Here is an 18,218-nt window from a genome sequence, read left to right as displayed (position 1 = left end):
AGCTGAGCTTATCTTGTCCAACCCCAATTTTATATTACTTGACTAATCAATGAGTGGATACAGTACACAAAACTAGGTCAATTTTCTGTCCCCAAAAGAAAGAAAACAAAAGCAAAAGCAAAGCAGGCCTATAAGGCTTTAACCATCAGCAGCTGTTACCGTTACACCCCTGCTCCTCATTACCATACCTCTGAAAACTAATATTTTCTACCAAACCATTCTACAAAGCCACATCATAATGTGAAATGCACATCTTTTTAAGGTTTGCAAAATGTTGTGTCATGTTTAGTGTCCCTCTGCATTTATAACCTCTTTCTCTATCTATAAATAGTTTCTGTTTATTACTTGAAAGCTAATTATTTCTCACTTCATATATTATCAGTGCTGATTTAAATTCAACCAGATCCCTAAACTTGAATATATGTGACAATAAGAATAGTTTATTAATAAGTGAACATGCTATGCTGTTGCAATGAATTGTCTTCCAGTTACTGATGAAATATAAAAGATAACATCATGTAACCCTTTCAGATAAATGTAAAAAGGCTTCTTCAAATAACAAATAGAAACCAAAACATCACAAAAAGCAGAGTCAAAGATCCATCTCCGCTGCCAAGCTTTTTTCACAATATTTAATCAACCCCGGCATCCTGTTACAGTGCAATAAAATGACTCAAGTGTCTGACCGCTCCTTTTACTTTGATACTCACACCTTTTACTGTCATTTTTACTGAAAATGAGAGTGGAGTGATCACTGACAGAAGCGGATGTCCTCTCCTGTCTGTTTACAGCTTCTAGTGATCAGTTCACGGCTTTGACTTTGACATGTCTGCGGCCTTTCCGCTTTGTCATTTATTCAACTTGTGTTTCCCCTGAAATGAGACAAATTCAAGAGATCAACCAAGAATAAATGTCAGTGTCAATGTACTCTGAGACCCTATTCTGCCATACACGTCTGAGATAATGAACAGGGGCATTTGTTTAAGTGTTTCCTGATGTTCTGGTTTCTCAGTGAACGATGGATAGCAGTCACTTGATGGACATGTTTTCCAAAATGTGGATCCTCCAGTTCATTCTTGTAAGAGTAGAAATTTGACATATTATGTATGAGTTTACTTCATGCGGTGTTTTGGGGAGGGGGGTTGTGTTTGTTTTTCTATTGTACATCTGAATTTTAATCATGTTCTGTACAGAGAAATTCAAACATGAATTTCAAACAGAATATACAAAGTGAAACGACAATTTCCTCTGTCTCGTCTTATCTTTTTACTGACTACACAAAGTTACAAAGAACAAACTAAGTAAGAACTAATGTCCTCTGAAACTGTACTGGTATAGACTCATGTTTGTTCTCCTGTTCCGTTCCTGTAGTCATCAAATGGACTCTTGTTAAGGACTGACAGTGTAATTACCATTCCCCTTCATTGCAGTGTGTGACAATAATGCTCATAGGATGACTCTACTTGCTTGGCGAAGTCAAATACAATTTTACTTCTCTTTATGCTGCCAAATTGTGCAAAAATAATCAAACGATGTCAGTGCCCTGATTAGAAACTAACAGGAAATTTACAGAGATTGTGAAGCACTAAAATCAAAGTTCAGAAGAAGTAGTGAACGTGGCACAGCATTGCAGATGTTCAGTAAACAACACCATGTGTGTACATATTACCCCTGTCATTGTGCCACTGCCGCAGTTATTTGTTGGAGCGTAATTGCAGGCAAACTATTGTGAAATGCAGTTAATATAAAAAAAAAAAAAGCAGCTGTCTCCTCTCCACTTTCCATCACAAAATCAACACTGAAGTGTTATCAAAATGTCAACATACAGCTGACTTGCTAATCTTTTTTTTTTTTTTTTATCTTTTTTTTCAGTTTATCAACTCTGTGTTGGATTTAGGAGCAGAGGTTTGCCACTGCTCTCTTGTTTGACAGAACTTTAATACTACCCCTTTTTCTGCAGATATTACCTTCATATTTACAAGAATAACAGCACAAAATAGTATTAGTTTTCTATTTTGTAAAAAAAAAAAAAAAAAAAAAGGGAAACAGTATCCTGGAAAGTTATACTTTGTACTTCTTTGACATTTAGAAAATGTTTTATTACATGGATATAATGAGCTATGGGCATTTTTCTTCCACTTCAGAACACTTTATAATCTCTTATCCAGTGTTCTTTATCTACATACATTATTTAATGTAAAAATAAAAGTAACTAGAATAGCGCAGACCTCCGCAGATCAGCCCCCCCCCCCCCCCCCCCCCCCCCAATCACCACCAAAATTTAATCATTTGTTTCTTGTGCCAGTATCAACATGTCCTGAAAATTTCATCAACTGAGGTAACAACTGGTGTCAGGCACAACAAACCCCGCCCCTCGCACATATTGTAGCTTATCTTTGCATTGATCCAACTAATGTCATCATGTCTATGCCTGTGCTGATGTCAGCATATCAATTGCCTCTATATATGTGCCAAGTAAATTGATTGATTGATTGACTGATTGATTGATTTTTATAGACATTTGAAATTGTGCCCATTATAAGTAAATGGGAGAAGAAAAAAGATTTTAAAAATTCATTAAAAATTTAAATTTTGTCCTTCTCTTCCCAAAATGTAAAGACATCTATTCTGGGTCACTGGCAATATATAAACTCAATTTGGTATGAATTCACCAAATTCTTTTGCTGCTACAGACATTTGAAATTTTGCCAATTACAAGTAAATGGGGGAAAAAAATAAATAAATAAAAATTCATAAAAAAATTTAACTTTGGCCTACTTTTCCCAAAGTGTAATCACATCTATTCTGGGTCACTGGCAATCTATAAACCTGATTTGGTATGAATTCATCCAATAGATTTGCTGCTAAAGTGTTAACAAACAAACAAACTGAACCAAAAACAATACCCCTTGCCTCACCTTCGGGGGTGCAGTGTAATAACCACCCAAAGAGCATACAGTACTTACACCTACTCTGAAAACAACAAATCATGCAGGGAATATATGCTTAATCCAGATCTGCAGTTCCTGAATCTGGTGAGGAGCAGGTTTAAAGTACTGGTTGAGGAGTCCAAGTTACACATAATGGACATGATCAAAGTATCAAATAATGTTACAGCACTGAGGAGAGCTTTGCAGTGCACCTGTGGTGTTTCTGATGCAGGCAGAAGGTTCCTGTTGTGTATGAGAGAAGACTTTGTCTAATGAACACAGCACGACTCTAAAGTACAGTATTGATTGCACAAATCCCCTGGAAACTTGACTCAGAGGCCGTCAAATGAAAAGTGACATTGCTCGAAGACTAAGAGTAGACATACTGTACAACTAAAGAATTTTAAGAGGATTATCTGAAACAGGGACCCCCACCACACACACACACACACACACACACACGCACAGAAAACACCAATGTTTTTCTGTGGTACTTTTTCAAGATCTTTCAAAGAAAAATGTTTCTTTCTCTGTGTGTGTTATTCTAAAAAAAACCTTGTGGGATGCATTACTCTGTGGCAGAAATTCAGAGGAAAAATGAAGACTTAAAAGGCTGAGCTGAGTGTGAGAGTGACTTCAAAAGACTCGAGTCAGCTCAGCGCACTGAAGCTGGACACACTGAATATGGTCATACTTGTCATTAAATGAAGAAGCCGATGGATACTCAACTTCAAGTGTGTTGTGGATTACCAAAAGTGTGAAGAAATCATCACAGCAAGTAAGTCAACAAATTTGAACTATTCTGCAAAATCTAAATAATTCAAGTGAATTAATGAAGACTGAATTTATGCTCACTAATGTTCCAATATCACTTTTAACAGACAAAGTTAACATTCATTTGTATATAATAGGAAGGTAGGGAAACTGATATATTATTTAGAGTTGTATTAGGTTAGTGTAGGTTGACATACAGTTACTTCACATTTAACGTAGGGTGCTTCTACAAAACTGTGTTAAATTTGGTATCTGGCACTTTGTCAGCTTTTTAGACCCAATAATAAAAGAGAAATTTAGACATATTTCCCCCCAGGATGTACCTGATGGTGACCTCAGATAAATGCCAAAAAATTACACTCTTGCTCTGAGCCATCCCAAAATGAATGAATTTTTAATCAAATATTGGGGCCAAAAATAGGACCAAAATTGGGACAGGAAAAGTTACCTAGGTGTCAGTGCATTTGATCTGGAAAACATGGCTTGAAACGGTCTTATATAGACAATAAATAAAGACAGTGTGTTAAATTTGATGATGCTAGTGGTTTTTCTAATCCAGACATGCAGGTTTTTCATGAATCTCAGTCTTATTCCAGGTTTCGTGTGCAACCCATTGTGTCCACTTGCATTACACGCAAAACCTGCCCAGTCAAATACATATAAATCGCAAATGATTTTGCAACAGCGGTCATTTTTGTGAAACACTCTACCTTGAATAATTAGTCCAATTCCTAAAATGTACCTGTGAGAGAATAAAGAGATATTAAAAAAAAATAATAGCGCATAATTTTCGTGTCCTTTCGACCATGTTACATGCGGATTTTTGTATGAAATATAATGAAAAATCATATAAAAATGTGTTTTATCTGAAAAATAGTTTTTCTTTTATCTCAGTAAGTATTTATTTTTAAAACAGACCCTAAGTGCTTTCAAACTTGCTTCATAACATTCGTCTACATCTGGTTTAAATTTTTAGCCCCCATGTCCTGTTTTTAGGGACCAGTTTCATAGAAGCACCCAGTATTACAATTCACAGTCTGGTTTTATGTGATTATAAGTGTGTTTCTACTGAATGTTTTGACTCCTTAAATGTGTTTGGGTTCTTTTCTAAAATGCTAATAGGAGATTCCAAGTGTGGAGGTGGAACTCTAAAAAGAAACATATGTTAGGATATAAATATAAAAGGCATCATAAAAAAAAATGCTCACGCTCTAACATCAGAAAATGGATGCACTACGTGACTTTAAAATGACTTTCGTGCACCTATTTACAGCCATTTAACTGTACCAGCATATGCCTCAGATTAATGGCTTCAGATACAAGTCATTGATCTTCACCTTTTCTTTGTTCTGCATCCACTTCAGCATAACCAGCAGGTCATGTGTCCTGACAAAAATGAAATATTCCTGAATGTTTTTACTGTTTTAGTTGAGTAACTGCATAATTTATCATAGTAAATGTGTAAACTTACTGCATTTTACTGTGATATTTAATGCTACCCTACTTTGGCTTGGTATCATAAAGGGGGGGAGAAACAATAACTCGAATATTCAGCACTTTTGCACCAGTCTGTATCGAGAAATTTATTTATAGTTTTGCTTTTACTCTCTGTTCTTTTGTCCACATTCAGGTCTACCTATTCCGAGAAGATGTATGTGCCTTTACAAAGAAGCTCCGGGAAAAGATCTTTGTAAAGTATTACTTTGAATAAGCACAGTGAGCTAAAATCAGAGACTAAAAGTGGGTGCAAACAGTCTTATGTCTTATCTATATTTTTCTTTTCTTTTCTTCGACAGTGAGGCAACGGCAGGAGCTGTTGAGAACCTGTGACTCCATTAATAAGTTGTGCAGTGGGGACCTATTATGCAAGCCCTGAAACCTGAGAGCCCGTCACCTGTTCTGCTACCTGAGCCTGGGCCCTGGGGATCAGTAGAGGAGAGAAGAAGGCAAACAGAGCCTTACTGAGCTACCTGCCTGAAGGACTCTACTCATATGGACAGGCCTGTGGTGTTGCTGCAAGCCCCGCAGATCCCTGGTGGATGTTTTAACCTGCATCACTAAACCAGAGGCGTGTGAGGAGAATGAATTAACTGGAAAATATCAAGATCAACTAGAGCGTGTCCACCAGAGCCATCAGTGTTAAAGATCTACCAGCCTGGCTTCTGTCAGTTGTATAGAGCATATCGAGGTCTTAGCTCCCAGGGCGACTAAACCCTCCACGGGGTCATTTGTATAAACATATTGACCCAGCTGATGAGTTGTGCTTTGCTCCTTGATCCCCTGTCAGCTGAGAGGAGTTGTTGTTTCCTACAGCGCTATAGAAGAAACCACAGAGCAGAGTCTTGGCCAGCTGGTGACTACATCGATCTGTTGCACTTCTTGCTAAACACAAGCTGTAGTTTGTCCTGTGGCCTCTGATAGGAAGAAGTGGATTTTCTCCAAAACAGAGGAGCAGCAGTTGTTTTCTTGACTTTGAGACCTTGTTTGTTTGTGTTTTTTTCAGGTAAGGCTTGTGTGCTAAGGCTTGACAAGTTGATTTCAATCTGTGGCAGTAATTGCTGCAATGTGATTACACCAGTTGATTTAGAAATTATGTGCACAAACAACGTAATCCTCTAACATCGAGCAAGGGGACAGGTCTGTTTATAGTTCATTATTTAGTTGGTAATCTTAGAACTTCATCAATGTGTACATCCTGTCACTATGGGAGTAAGAGTCGGATATCTCCAGAGAAATCTTAAAACCATTGGTATGCTTTCCCACTGTTAATACAAGCAGATTAGGGTCTGTGTGACCACATTCCAGTGACCCACAGTCAGACATGTTACGGCACAGTGATCATTGTGATGGACTGGTCTGATAGGCAACAGAAAGGAGTGGGCGATGCAGCTTCTAACAAACACATACAGGCATCCACAGACGGCATGATTCACTCAAAAACGAATACGTGTACCTATAAACCAGAAGAGTAAAGTAAATAGTTACCAAAGTAGAAGTCAGTGCATTAAGTAGAAATAGTTGGATGTATTAACAGGCGACTGATGTGAATGTACTTAAAGCTGCAATGCGTTGTGGGTACTCAGTAATAGAGCTAACATGCTGCACAATCTGTTACTGTGAAGGTAATTATTACTTAAAACAGTGTTTCCCAAGTTTTATTTAACCTCCTGTGACCCAGGAAATGTCAGCAAAGTACAAGATTTTTTTGTTTTTTATTAAATAAGTGCCTATATTGGAAACATCATGATGCAACAGTTTTTTCAGATGCAGTTTTTAAAATTTTATGGAATGTCCTTTGTGGTGGACAGTTTTCTTTTTTTTTTTTTTTTTTTTTTTGGTATAAAGTTGTGAAACTCTTGTCCACAAATGTGGACAGAAAACCCATAGCTGGGTCTTAGGAGGTGAAGGTCACACACCACGTACCATCCCAACCATCTTAAAAAGAGCAAAAAAGTTGATTTAGAAAATAAATAAATAATAAAATTTAAAAAATTTAAAAAAATAAATAAATAAATAAATAAGAGCATATTCATATATACATAACAATGCCTGATTATTTTTTATTTTGGCTTTTTCAACATTAGGTGCAGGCCATTGTTCTTTGTCTTCTGATCAGTAAAACAACCTGAAAGCTGACCAGCCTTTCATAACAGATCGCATAAGTAATTATTATCAGAACAATACAAACATTCAGTACTATCAAAGACTATTTAACTGTCTGATTGAATGTTTTTTGTTTTTTTTTTATGTTTGACATGCAGTGTTATTTGGATGGATCATATAACTTTAAATTATATTAATAATTAAAATAATATTTTAGCATCTCATGCCACTTGCCCTTCAAAAAAAAGAAAAGGGCCTTTGAAAATAAAATGTACCATTAAGGTATTTTATGTGTGCAGTAGTTTTGGGTTTGTGGAGGTATTATATGTCTAAATGAAAACAGAAAGAAAAGAAAAACAAAGTAGGTTTTTTTTCAGCCAGTTAAACAAGACCTTTCGTGACACCTTTCACTAGTTTATGAATAGTCTTTTTGGAGCTGGTTTGAAGCCTTAAAGGTCAGAGGTGAGCTAATGCTAAGCACCAGCTAACTGATTTGATGCATGTTGAAGACTTCAACATGCAATATGTATCAAAATTATTTTACAGACTTGTAAGTAGAACCAATTAACCATTACTACAGTGGAGCTTTGTGGGGAAACAAATAGCATTTTATTTGTATTGCTATGTTGAATAAATAGAAACTCCAAAAGTCAGTCTTAAAAGTCAGTCTCAGTAAGTGAGCTGTCATACAGACCTGTCAATCAAAGCTCATCACCTTGGCCATTGAAATCTATTTAATCTGCGATCGTATTGACAGATGAAAACTTCAGATTCCATATTAGGGATCCTTAATTCATTCATTGGTTTTCTGGGGGCGGAGCCTATCCTGGCAAAGATGGGTACATAGACCAGTGTAACTATGGGAGCCAAGTCTTTCTGGAGCCAACAGTCATGGAAGTATCTAAAAGTCTTATAATTTTTAGATACTTCCACACTGGCTAATTTGGAAGCCAAGGTCCCTGCCCCTTGGATACAACTCAAGACACACTACAGCAGTGGTTCCCAACCTTTTTTGGCTCGTGACCCCATTTTAACATCACAAATTTCTGGCAACCCCGGACGTTCAAAACGGAGACTTTTTTTTTTTTGCTCAAATTAATTTATTTTTGGTCACGTAATAGTTTGCTATACTATGTTGCAAGTAATCATTAATTTTAGACAACATTTAGTGTATATAATGAATGTTATTATGGACGGAGGCAGAAAAACCTGGTGTAGATTACTGCACAAAGTGAGAATTTGATTTTCCTTGGTCAGGATATGTACAGTCAGTCCAGCTTGGATTTACAAGGCTGACAATTCATACTGAACAAACAAGAACTCAAACTATGAATTACACTGGGTTACAAAAAAATATTTTTTGCAAGTTGTCTAGGTTTTTTCAACTGAATTAGGACCATTTTGCACCGCTAAATCCAAAAATTACATCTGTTTTTCTCAATCAGGTCAGGTTTTTTTGCTAACTTGATTTTGAAAAATTTGATCTTCTCACAAAATTGATTACATTTTTGTGACTTTATCAGTTGATTTTTTATATAGTTCTCACCCAAAATAGGTTTTAAGAGAAAAAAAATCATTTTCTAACAGGATTCCTGTTAGGTACAATGGTGTATTCACCGCAGATGTAGCAGAATACGTCAGGCTTATTTTTGCAAGATCTTCTAGTCAAAGCCATTTCATTCACCTGTAATATTAAAAAAAACATTAATCATAAATTGGCAAAAGTTAAATCTTCAGAACTCATTTATTGCAAGAAATGTGAAAGAATTTTGTATCATATGATGTGAAAAAGCCCATAAATGTAAGCAAAAATGTTAAAAAGCCAATATGTAGCATAGTTCAGAAAGTTGACCTGATTGAGCAAAATTAATGTGATTTTTGGATTCAGCACACCAAAATGATCCTAAATCAGCTCAAAAAACTTAAACAATAAAGTTGTTGTTGACCAGTGTAATGAAAGAGCTGTAGCATCTGAAACCGACCACAATGAACATTTGACAGATAAACAGTACCACAGTGCTTCAGTTTCAGCTTCACTGTTTGTCATGTCTTTTATGTATTGTGATTGTATCTCTCAACTCACCATATATTTTTTATTAGTAAGTTTTTATTTTTTTCAATGACTAGAAATTTCAGGCGACCCCATTTAAATTCCAGGCAACCCCACCCCAAGGTTGAAAAACACTGCACTACAGCAAAAGGCCACTGAGAATACTTTTAATTACCAATGTATTTAGTCAATCCACATTTTGAAAATTCTAATCAATAATGGCACCAAATTAAGTATTTAAGACCATCAAAACCATTATTATTATTGTGACAGTGACACTGGCTGAGAGCGAGCCACACTGCTAACACAGCTACATTTTATAGGCTCAGGAGAGTGTGTTCAGAAAAACAAGTTTTGCATCAAGTAGCCTAAAAGCCTGTCGTATTAATATGACTTGTATGTGACAGAAATGTCCCCAGCTAATACGCACATGTTACATATCTGAATTGGAGTGTTTTGTTCAAGGGCTCGTTGTGCTTCATTTGAAAACTGGCTGTGCTGATGGGTTTATCTTTCCCACAGCTCCGCACAGCCTGACTGCTTCCTAACCAGCTGTAGGTCCCATGGCCTCACTCTCCGTTCCTGGCACTGTCAGGAACACAAAGGTTTACTCAATTACTGGTTTCTATGCGTGCAAGACTAAGCATATGGTCACATCAGCGAGCTCCAGACCCTGTTTCGCTTCTCCGTTCTGTCACTTTATCTACCGCTCTCACACACACCCAAAGTCTCTGTTTTAGTTTTCTCTCACAGACCAACTGTTTTTTGATGCATGAGTCTACTTGCTTGCATTTTATTGATTATATATGTAGAATTTTAGTTGCAACACTCAATGAATACATTTAAATGAAAAAGAAAACAAGTGTTTTTGCACAATGACAGACTACCGCCCTGTCCCTACAGCATTCATTTGATATTTCACATCAGCAGGAGGCGTTCACACAATTGATTCCCCTACTTAATATACTCATCAAACTCATCTTTCTGCCTGCCTCGATCACAGGCTGTTGCAATTGTTAACTTTTTTTTTTTTTTTCATATTTTTCTCTCCAAGTTCAGGCCTAGGCCGTGAAGTCAGTTCACAAATACTTTAACAATGAAAATTAATTTCCTCAAAAAGCTACAGCGGCTTCTCAACCTTTTTTAGCTCATGACCCCATTTTAGCATCACACATTTCTGGTGACCCCAGACATTCAAAACGGAGGCTTTTTTTTTTTTTTTTTGCTAAGATTAATTTGTTTTTCATCATGTAATACCTTGCTATACTATGTTGCAAATAAACGTTCATTTTAGATGACATTTAGTCTATATACTGAATATTATTATGGACGGAGGCAGAAAAGCCAGGTGTAGATTACTGCACAAAGTGAGAATTTTTTTTTTCCTTGGTCAGGATATGTACAGTCAGCCCAGCTTGTATTTATAAGGCTGACAATTAATACTGAACAAACAATAACTCAAACTATGAGTTATGAAAGAGCTGCAGCATCTGAAACCGACATTTGAAAGATAAACAGTACCACAGTGCTTCAGTTTCAGGTTCAGAGTTTGTCATGTCTTTTATGGATTGTGATTGTCTCTCTCAACTCACCATATATTTTTTATTAGTAGGTTTTTATTTTATTTTTATCAATTACTAGAAATTTCAAGCGACCCCATTTCAATTCCAGGCGACCCCACGTGGGGTCCCGACTCCAAGGTTGAAAAACACTGCAGTAGACACTGCTGTAGTGCTCTTGCAAATTTGAATGTAACAGTATTTACTTATAGGTATGTTAAAAGACCGTCAGGCATTAATGCACATTTGCAGTTAGTTATAGAATATTAAAAGCAGCAGAACAGTGTTTATGGAAATAACTGGTGGAGTGGCTTCATGATAATGAACAGTAATTGAGAGATATTACTGGAGTTGAGTGTGTTGAAGCTTATGATTATTTTCAGATAATGAAGAAATATGCGTCCCCATCCGACAGTACGGTGACCTAAGATGGTTTTAATAGTTTGTGGACTTCAGTAGAGGTCTACAGCGTAGAAGGGGAAGCTGGTTTTTTTTTTTGTTTTTTTTGTTTTTTTGTATAAACTGCAGTGGGATCAAATTCTTAGTTTTATTTCTTTTACGGAAAATAGAAAGAAAACAACTCCTTAAATGTTTCACCTTTTTTCTTCCTGGTATTTAACAAGAAAAACTGTTCACATTTATTTACATGTCTATACTCTGTTTCCTGTGTATTAGACACACATAAGCTTTCGCTATGCCATATATAATGCATAAAGACGAAAAATAGTGATGAAAAGGTTAAAAAAAAATAGTGCCCTTGCTTTTTATACTATCACAAGGACACTTTTTACCTCCTGCACGCTGATTATTTTTGTTTATTCCCCGTTTTAAGCCATATATCCTTCAGGGTGCCCACTGATTTTTTTTTTTTTTTTCTCTATTGTACAAAGTAACTCCTATCTACACCTCTTTTTAAGATTTCTATATAATATGAATGTTGTTGTTCCTCCAATTACACTTGCTGGCTAGGCAAAAATAAATCAAAGCAAAAATGAGGTGAAAGAGGGAATGTAAAAATTTCTATTTCAGTGTTGTTGTTCCAGCCTGCATTCCCCTCCCATGTGACTCACCTCAAAGTGGAGCATGCGGGGTAAACATAATTACTTTTCTTGTACTATATGCACCGCACCATTCATGCAAACATCTTAACAGGCCAACAACATGACTTTAATTTGCAAGGTCTCACTATTACATTGTATAACTTTGCGTGAATGCTCTGCATGGTTGACAGGTTTATTCAAAACAAAATTAGGCCTCAGTTTGCTATAACCCCACCTTTATTGGCTGTAAATGACTACAATGTGCTGTGTTAGTCCAATTGAAAATATTGCACTTGGGATTTCATGACTGAAAATAGGAATTATATTGTGACTTGGAAACAAAATGACTGGAATAAGTCCTTCGCTGTGCCTCCTGAACAGCAAACATTGCAGCTATTGTTAGAGAATTCTTAAAAATTTACCCGATAAGAAACGTAGATAACCGTGGTTGGAGACTCGTGATCAGGACACAGACACTATGCAACAAGAGGCAGTAGGAGAAATAATTTTAGGCTGCTGAGAGATGAAGGATGAACATGGCTCTGAGCATGGAATAAATGATGGAATGATGAAGGGAAGTGAATAATGCAATCTTGAAGTGTTAGCAGAAAACCTATTTCCAGTGACAAGATAACTCTACTTTTGTGATGAGTAGGTAAGTCTAATAATTGTGTCTTGGATCAAGGAATCTGCTTTTGAAGTGGTGTTTCATGCTACGTATGGTGAGCGCACAGCCGAGTTAATGTCAGAGTCTGAATTGGTGTGTAATGTACAGTAATTTTTTTTTTCTCCTTTTTTTTTATTGCTGAACAGACAGATGAAAAAATAGAAGAGAACTGGTCGATGTCAGTAGTTTTCCACAGTCGGAGATTCTCGAGCCAGTCAACACCTAACATCAATGAGGTAAACATTTCTAGGCATTCTTATTTACTCAAGGTCATATGATATGGAATTGCATTAAGCCTAGTTTTTATAGATACTGAGTGTTTATGCAGCAATCTGTGAAGATGCAAAGGTATTAAGTGGAAAAGAAATGAAATTATTTGACATCTTATTCTATTTATATTTTTACAGTATATATATTTTACACTCAGGATCCTTGTTAAGACATTGCATTTTATTTCGCTTAGGTTGAAATCCCTTTATTATCATAACTGTCCACTAAAAATGAGATTATAAGACAAAATACAGTTTCTGCCATAATCATATGATGCTTAATTGTAGATATTCAGAGTAAAATTACACGGTTTATCCTTTCCTTCACAAAAAAAAAAAAAAGAAACAGGCAAGATTGCTTATTAAACTAAATTGTTTTCATGCCAAACTCTTTCTGTATTTCAGTCTTGGGAATATGAGCCATGACTGCTCTAGGAGTAGACTTTTATCATCACATCCAATTTGCCCTTCAAAACAGGAACAGGGATTGTGAAAAAAAAAAAAAAAAAAAACACTCGGAAGGTATATTAGATATTAAAGCAGCAATGGAGCTGAAAAATAAAAAAAAAAAAACAACAAAGAAGGGTGGAATTTTTTTTCATTAGACTAATCTGAGCCGCTCGTTTTAAATGTCACAGGTAATCTGTCCCTATGTGCTGCCCATCACGTTACATATTGTCATGGCAACAGCTACAGATGGAGAAACAAGTAAAGGAAACAGGCACATATTAAGTCCCTCTATTCATACCACTGTTTGCACCCCCATTTGTTTTTGATTTAAGTTACAGTTTTGTTCAATTTGTCACAGAATTACTGTTCACACAAACTTGGATATGAAGCTTTCTCCATTTTCTCTCTTTTCATAGGCCTCCAGTAAGGATGTGGCTGCTTCACTGCACAAGAATGTCTTGTCATGGGCTGTGTGGCGGGGGCATGAAGAGAAACGGAGCGTCTCTTTCAGAGCAGTAACACCGTCTGCCATCTCGCAGGCTGCAGGGAGTTTTCCTTGTAGTGGGGTTTCAAACCTTTTCAGAGCTGCGAGTGTCCCAGATGTGGTGGGAAGGAGTCCAAACACACTTTCTTCCATCACCATCACAACCCAGAAAGTCACATCGACAGGTTCCACCTCGCTGCGTCCTGTGGATCTGTCCTCTTTAAAACCGCCTACAAAGGTTTCAACTCCAGAACCTTTCGGAACACGAGACTTCTCCAATTCCACATGCGCTATGAGAATGACAAACTCCAAGTCGGACAAGCGCGCACAGACTCCAACCATCTCCAAGCCAAATGAGTTTAGACAGTCCTACTCACCATCTGATAGATTGGCAACGATAGATCCAGGAAGGAGGAAAGTACAACTTGTGCAACGCAGACAGAGCCACACAGTAGGGGACACAAATCTGCATGTGATGGATGGTTCATTAATGCGACTGCCTTCAGAGACCTCCCAATGTTCCCGCATCCATCTTGACGTACCTCTGCGGTCTGTTACTTCTGTCGTCTTTTTGGACAAGTCCCTCTGTATTTCACTTGCAGACTTAGAGAAAAGACGTGTGGGTCGACCCAGTTTGTACAGGTCGGCCTTGTCTCTTCGCTTAGGTGTCTCATCCCGGCAGAAATCCTCTACAGATAACAAACCAACCAAAACAAATGATGGTTGCAAGAGACCCAGGGCAGCCATGTTGGCCGGTAACAAATGCAGTGGCCGAGACAGTGGTTTTGGTCACTACAGAGGTCTTCAATCAAAGCAGTGGGGCCGCAAGGTCGAGCAAATAGCACCCACTTATGGCGTTAACAGCGAGACTCACGATTCAGACACGCAGCGCCACTGTGCTGCTTTAGGATTATTGTCATTCAGAGGGCCAAGCACCTCAAACATAAAGGCATGCAGGCAGAAGGGGAATGCAGATGAGGCTGCATACCCTACCCACAGCAATTTCAAGCAGAGGCAGCACACACTCAATATTGGCCCAGGTATGAATTTCATCACCTTGCTTCAAAAGTGAAAATCTAAAGTACCATGCCAATTGATCTGTATATTCCCTTCAGTGGCTCATATTTTTTTTTTAAAGCTATTGTAGGTAAGATCGCATTTCTAAGTCGTTACAGCAAGCTGAATGTAATGCCAAGGTGGTCTTAGAGCGAGGGGGGGTGGAGGTACATTTGTTCTCTGCTTGTCACCTTTTGATTTATCTCATACATTCTTAATGGAACCACCCACTAACCCCACATCGCTGACTGTATATTCACATAGTTTAAAATAAATCCCATCTGTATACGTACATAGGCTCTTCAATTGGAGGTTGAAAAAAAAAAAAAAAAAAAACAGCTAACACTTTTGCCCCTCTCTGGCTCTCACCACTTCTAATGCTACTGTATATTTTCAAAGGAGTCTCACAACATCTAAACATGCATTATATTTGCATTGTTTTAAGCAGCATAACTCTGCTACATTATATCAAGGTTTTACGAACACTGTTTTAAATAATAGTATGTGCCACTGAGGAGCATCCCATTTACATGTTGGTGGCGCACCCTCAGACTGGTAACGAACGCAATCCTATTTAGAATTTCATGGGATGTTTTCTGTTTTTCAGACTTCTAACACCCCAATCCCCCTAACAATTGAGTATAAAAGGAATTAAAAACCACAATAGATTGCAGATTATTTTTAAAGCAACGTTAAGGAAAGAGAACTTTGTTTCAAAACGCATTAGGCATATTAAAAATAACTGCTGGCAGCAAGTGAAAAGATGGATGACAGGTTAGGTTAGGTTAAGTTAGGTTAGGTTAGGTTAGGTTAGGTTAAGTTAGGCTAGGTTAGGTTAGGCTAGGTTAGGTTAGGTTAAGTTAGGCTAGGTTAGGTTAGGTTAGGTTAGGTTAGGTTAGGTTGGTTAGGCTGGGTTAGGTTGGGTTATGTTAGGTTAGGTTAGGTTAGGTTAGGCTAGGTCAGGTTAGGTTAAGTTAGGCTAGGTTAGGTTAGGTTAGGTTGGTTAGGCTGGGTTAGGTTGGGTTAGGTTAGGCTAGGTTAGGTTAGGTTAGGTTAGGCTAGGCTAGGTTAGGTTAGGCTAGGTTAGGTTAGGTTAAGTTAGGCTAGGTTAGGTTAGGTTAGGTTGGTTAGGCTGGGTTAGGTTGGGTTGGGTTAGGTTAGTTTAGATTAGGTTAGGTTAATTATGAATATAATCTTCCCACCTTATTTGATTGATGACTATTGTGCTGCAGACTAAGGGTTTGTCTGAAAATTCCTAAAAAATGACATCCTATCTATTTTTTCTAACCATCCTTCATTGACCTTCACGGAAAATGTCATGAGGTTGAGGAAAGATGAAAAGAAGAATTCTTAAGAATTTAGGAGAAGACCCAGCAGGGCTATAACAGTCAGACTGTTCTTACTCCACACAGATGTACCACGGGTCAGTTGTTTAACCCTTAAAGATCTAGAGGTATTTTTTCTCGCGGCTTCCGAATGGATTTTTCTCTGCATTGAACCTTCCCTAAGTGATCTATACCCGTATATAATTATATTATCCTCTGCATTTTGCATTTGTCAGTGAAAACCAGGTATTATTCTATATTTATTGATCCTGTAGAAGTTCATAAAAAAAAGAGTAAATTTGATGTTATGATATCAAAACTGAGAAAACTGACAAATAAGGGACTTTTTCAGCCAAGTATCATTAACTGAACATAAAAACAATCATCAATAATAACTGACATTCATCAAATTACCTCATTAGCCTCTAAATATCCAAATGGGTCATATCTCATGCTGCTGCGAAGCTCAAACTGCATTTTGCTTGAAAAATTTTAATGAAGTGATAGAATTAGTGGTTCAGAAGTTATTAAACTTTTTCGATAAGTTGATACTTTTTATTGCTGGTCACTGCTCCCAGTCAGTCATATTCATCTTTATGTCCATTTGTATTTGTCAATATAAATCCAGAATCAGCGCGATTGTATCAGAATAATAAATATATGCAAAATAAGCATAAAGTCATTTTTTATGTCTAAAAAAAATGTTTAAAAAATGTAATAGCCTGCATGTGGTCATTCTGAAATTTACTTGTTGATTTAAAAACATTACCTGCCTTGATTTATAATAGTATTTAAACGCAAAAATATACTGTTTATTAAGGCATCTGTTACTGAAGGAGCCAAATATGAATGAATGATATTCCTATAGGCTGTGATACAATAACAAAATGCAGATATAACTAAGCAGAGGTTCTTCTGTTACCTTCACATTTTACACCAACAGTAAAGAAGTGTCCATATTCACCTGTTGTTCAAAGTTTAACCCAAAAAGACCCAGTGCTGCTTTTGTGGCAGTTCCGAAGTGAATCTTTCTTTACGTTTAACCACTTTTAAGTGATTTATCACCATTTATGATAATATTATCCTCTGCATTTTGCATTTTTCAGTGTAAATTATGCATTTTTCTATATTTAATTTACTGATCATGTAGATGTTCATGAAAACTCAGAGTAAATTCAAAGGTTATTACTAGGGGTGTAAGAAAATATCGGTTCTGCAATATATCGTGATATTTCATTTCACAATACTGTATCGATATTAAAAAGTACTGTATCGATATTTTTAGGTATTTATTGAAATGCAGATATTGTGGAGGTTCATTTTTGTTTTTCTTTTTTCTTTATATTTTCTTTATTATTATTTAACGCTCTTTTGTTAGATAATGTTAGTTCCTTTGTTGGGATTGCACAAAAATAGTGTTATAATGTTAGTTATGAACTAATAGAACATGAACATTTGAACAGAATCTTAAACTGTAATGTCTGTAAAATATGATTTAAGTTTTAACACAGGAAAATTTTGTGATATAGCATTAGATCATGTTCTGATCAAATAAAAATGTGTTTAGTATTTGTGCATATTTCTGGTGTAATTAAATTTTTTCCAGGAAATAATCTTTTAAAAAAAAGAAACAAAACCAATAAAAAAAATTTAACAGTATCATGATATATCTTGATATATTGTATCGTGATCGTAGTGTTGTGATTTGAATCGTATCGCCAGATTGTTGCCAATACACACCCCTAGTTATTACATCAAAAACAGAAAAAAAAGGAAAAACAAGTGAACATAAAACAACTGTGTCCATCCACTGTTATTGATCCAACTCCATGGGTTTTACCGGTGAATCAATGTTGTAGAAGATGACAGTGTTTCCATGTTCACTACGATGCCTCTGAACGTCCAAATGGGTCATATCTGATTATGATTTAAACCTGAGAAACTGCACTGTACCTCTGTTATTTACATGTACTGATAGGATTAGTGGATTAGCCAGTATTGAACAATTTAG

General features: G+C 36.6%; 1 protein-coding gene across 1 annotated transcript in view; it reads left to right on the top strand.

Annotated features, from left to right (window-relative positions):
* Nucleotides 1-3,425: 3,425 nt before the first annotated feature.
* LOC115433741 (uncharacterized) overlaps nt 3,426-18,218 on the top strand; it is a 30,158-nt gene continuing 15,365 nt past the window's right edge. Inside the window, exons 1-5 of the mRNA XM_030155205.1 lie at nt 3,426-3,708; nt 5,335-5,399; nt 5,501-6,207; nt 12,770-12,859; nt 13,759-14,866. Of these exons, the coding sequence (XP_030011065.1) occupies nt 12,800-12,859; nt 13,759-14,866 (1,168 nt within the window). The 5' untranslated portion in view covers nt 3,426-3,708; nt 5,335-5,399; nt 5,501-6,207; nt 12,770-12,799. The remainder of the gene's footprint in view (nt 3,709-5,334; nt 5,400-5,500; nt 6,208-12,769; nt 12,860-13,758; nt 14,867-18,218) is intronic.

The sequence above is a fragment of the Sphaeramia orbicularis genome, chromosome 15 (genome assembly GCF_902148855.1).
Source record: "Sphaeramia orbicularis chromosome 15, fSphaOr1.1, whole genome shotgun sequence".
Lineage (NCBI taxonomy): Eukaryota > Metazoa > Chordata > Actinopteri > Kurtiformes > Apogonidae > Sphaeramia > Sphaeramia orbicularis.
Note: the sequence above shows the minus strand (reverse complement) of the source record. Positions and strands in the feature narration are given on the sequence as shown.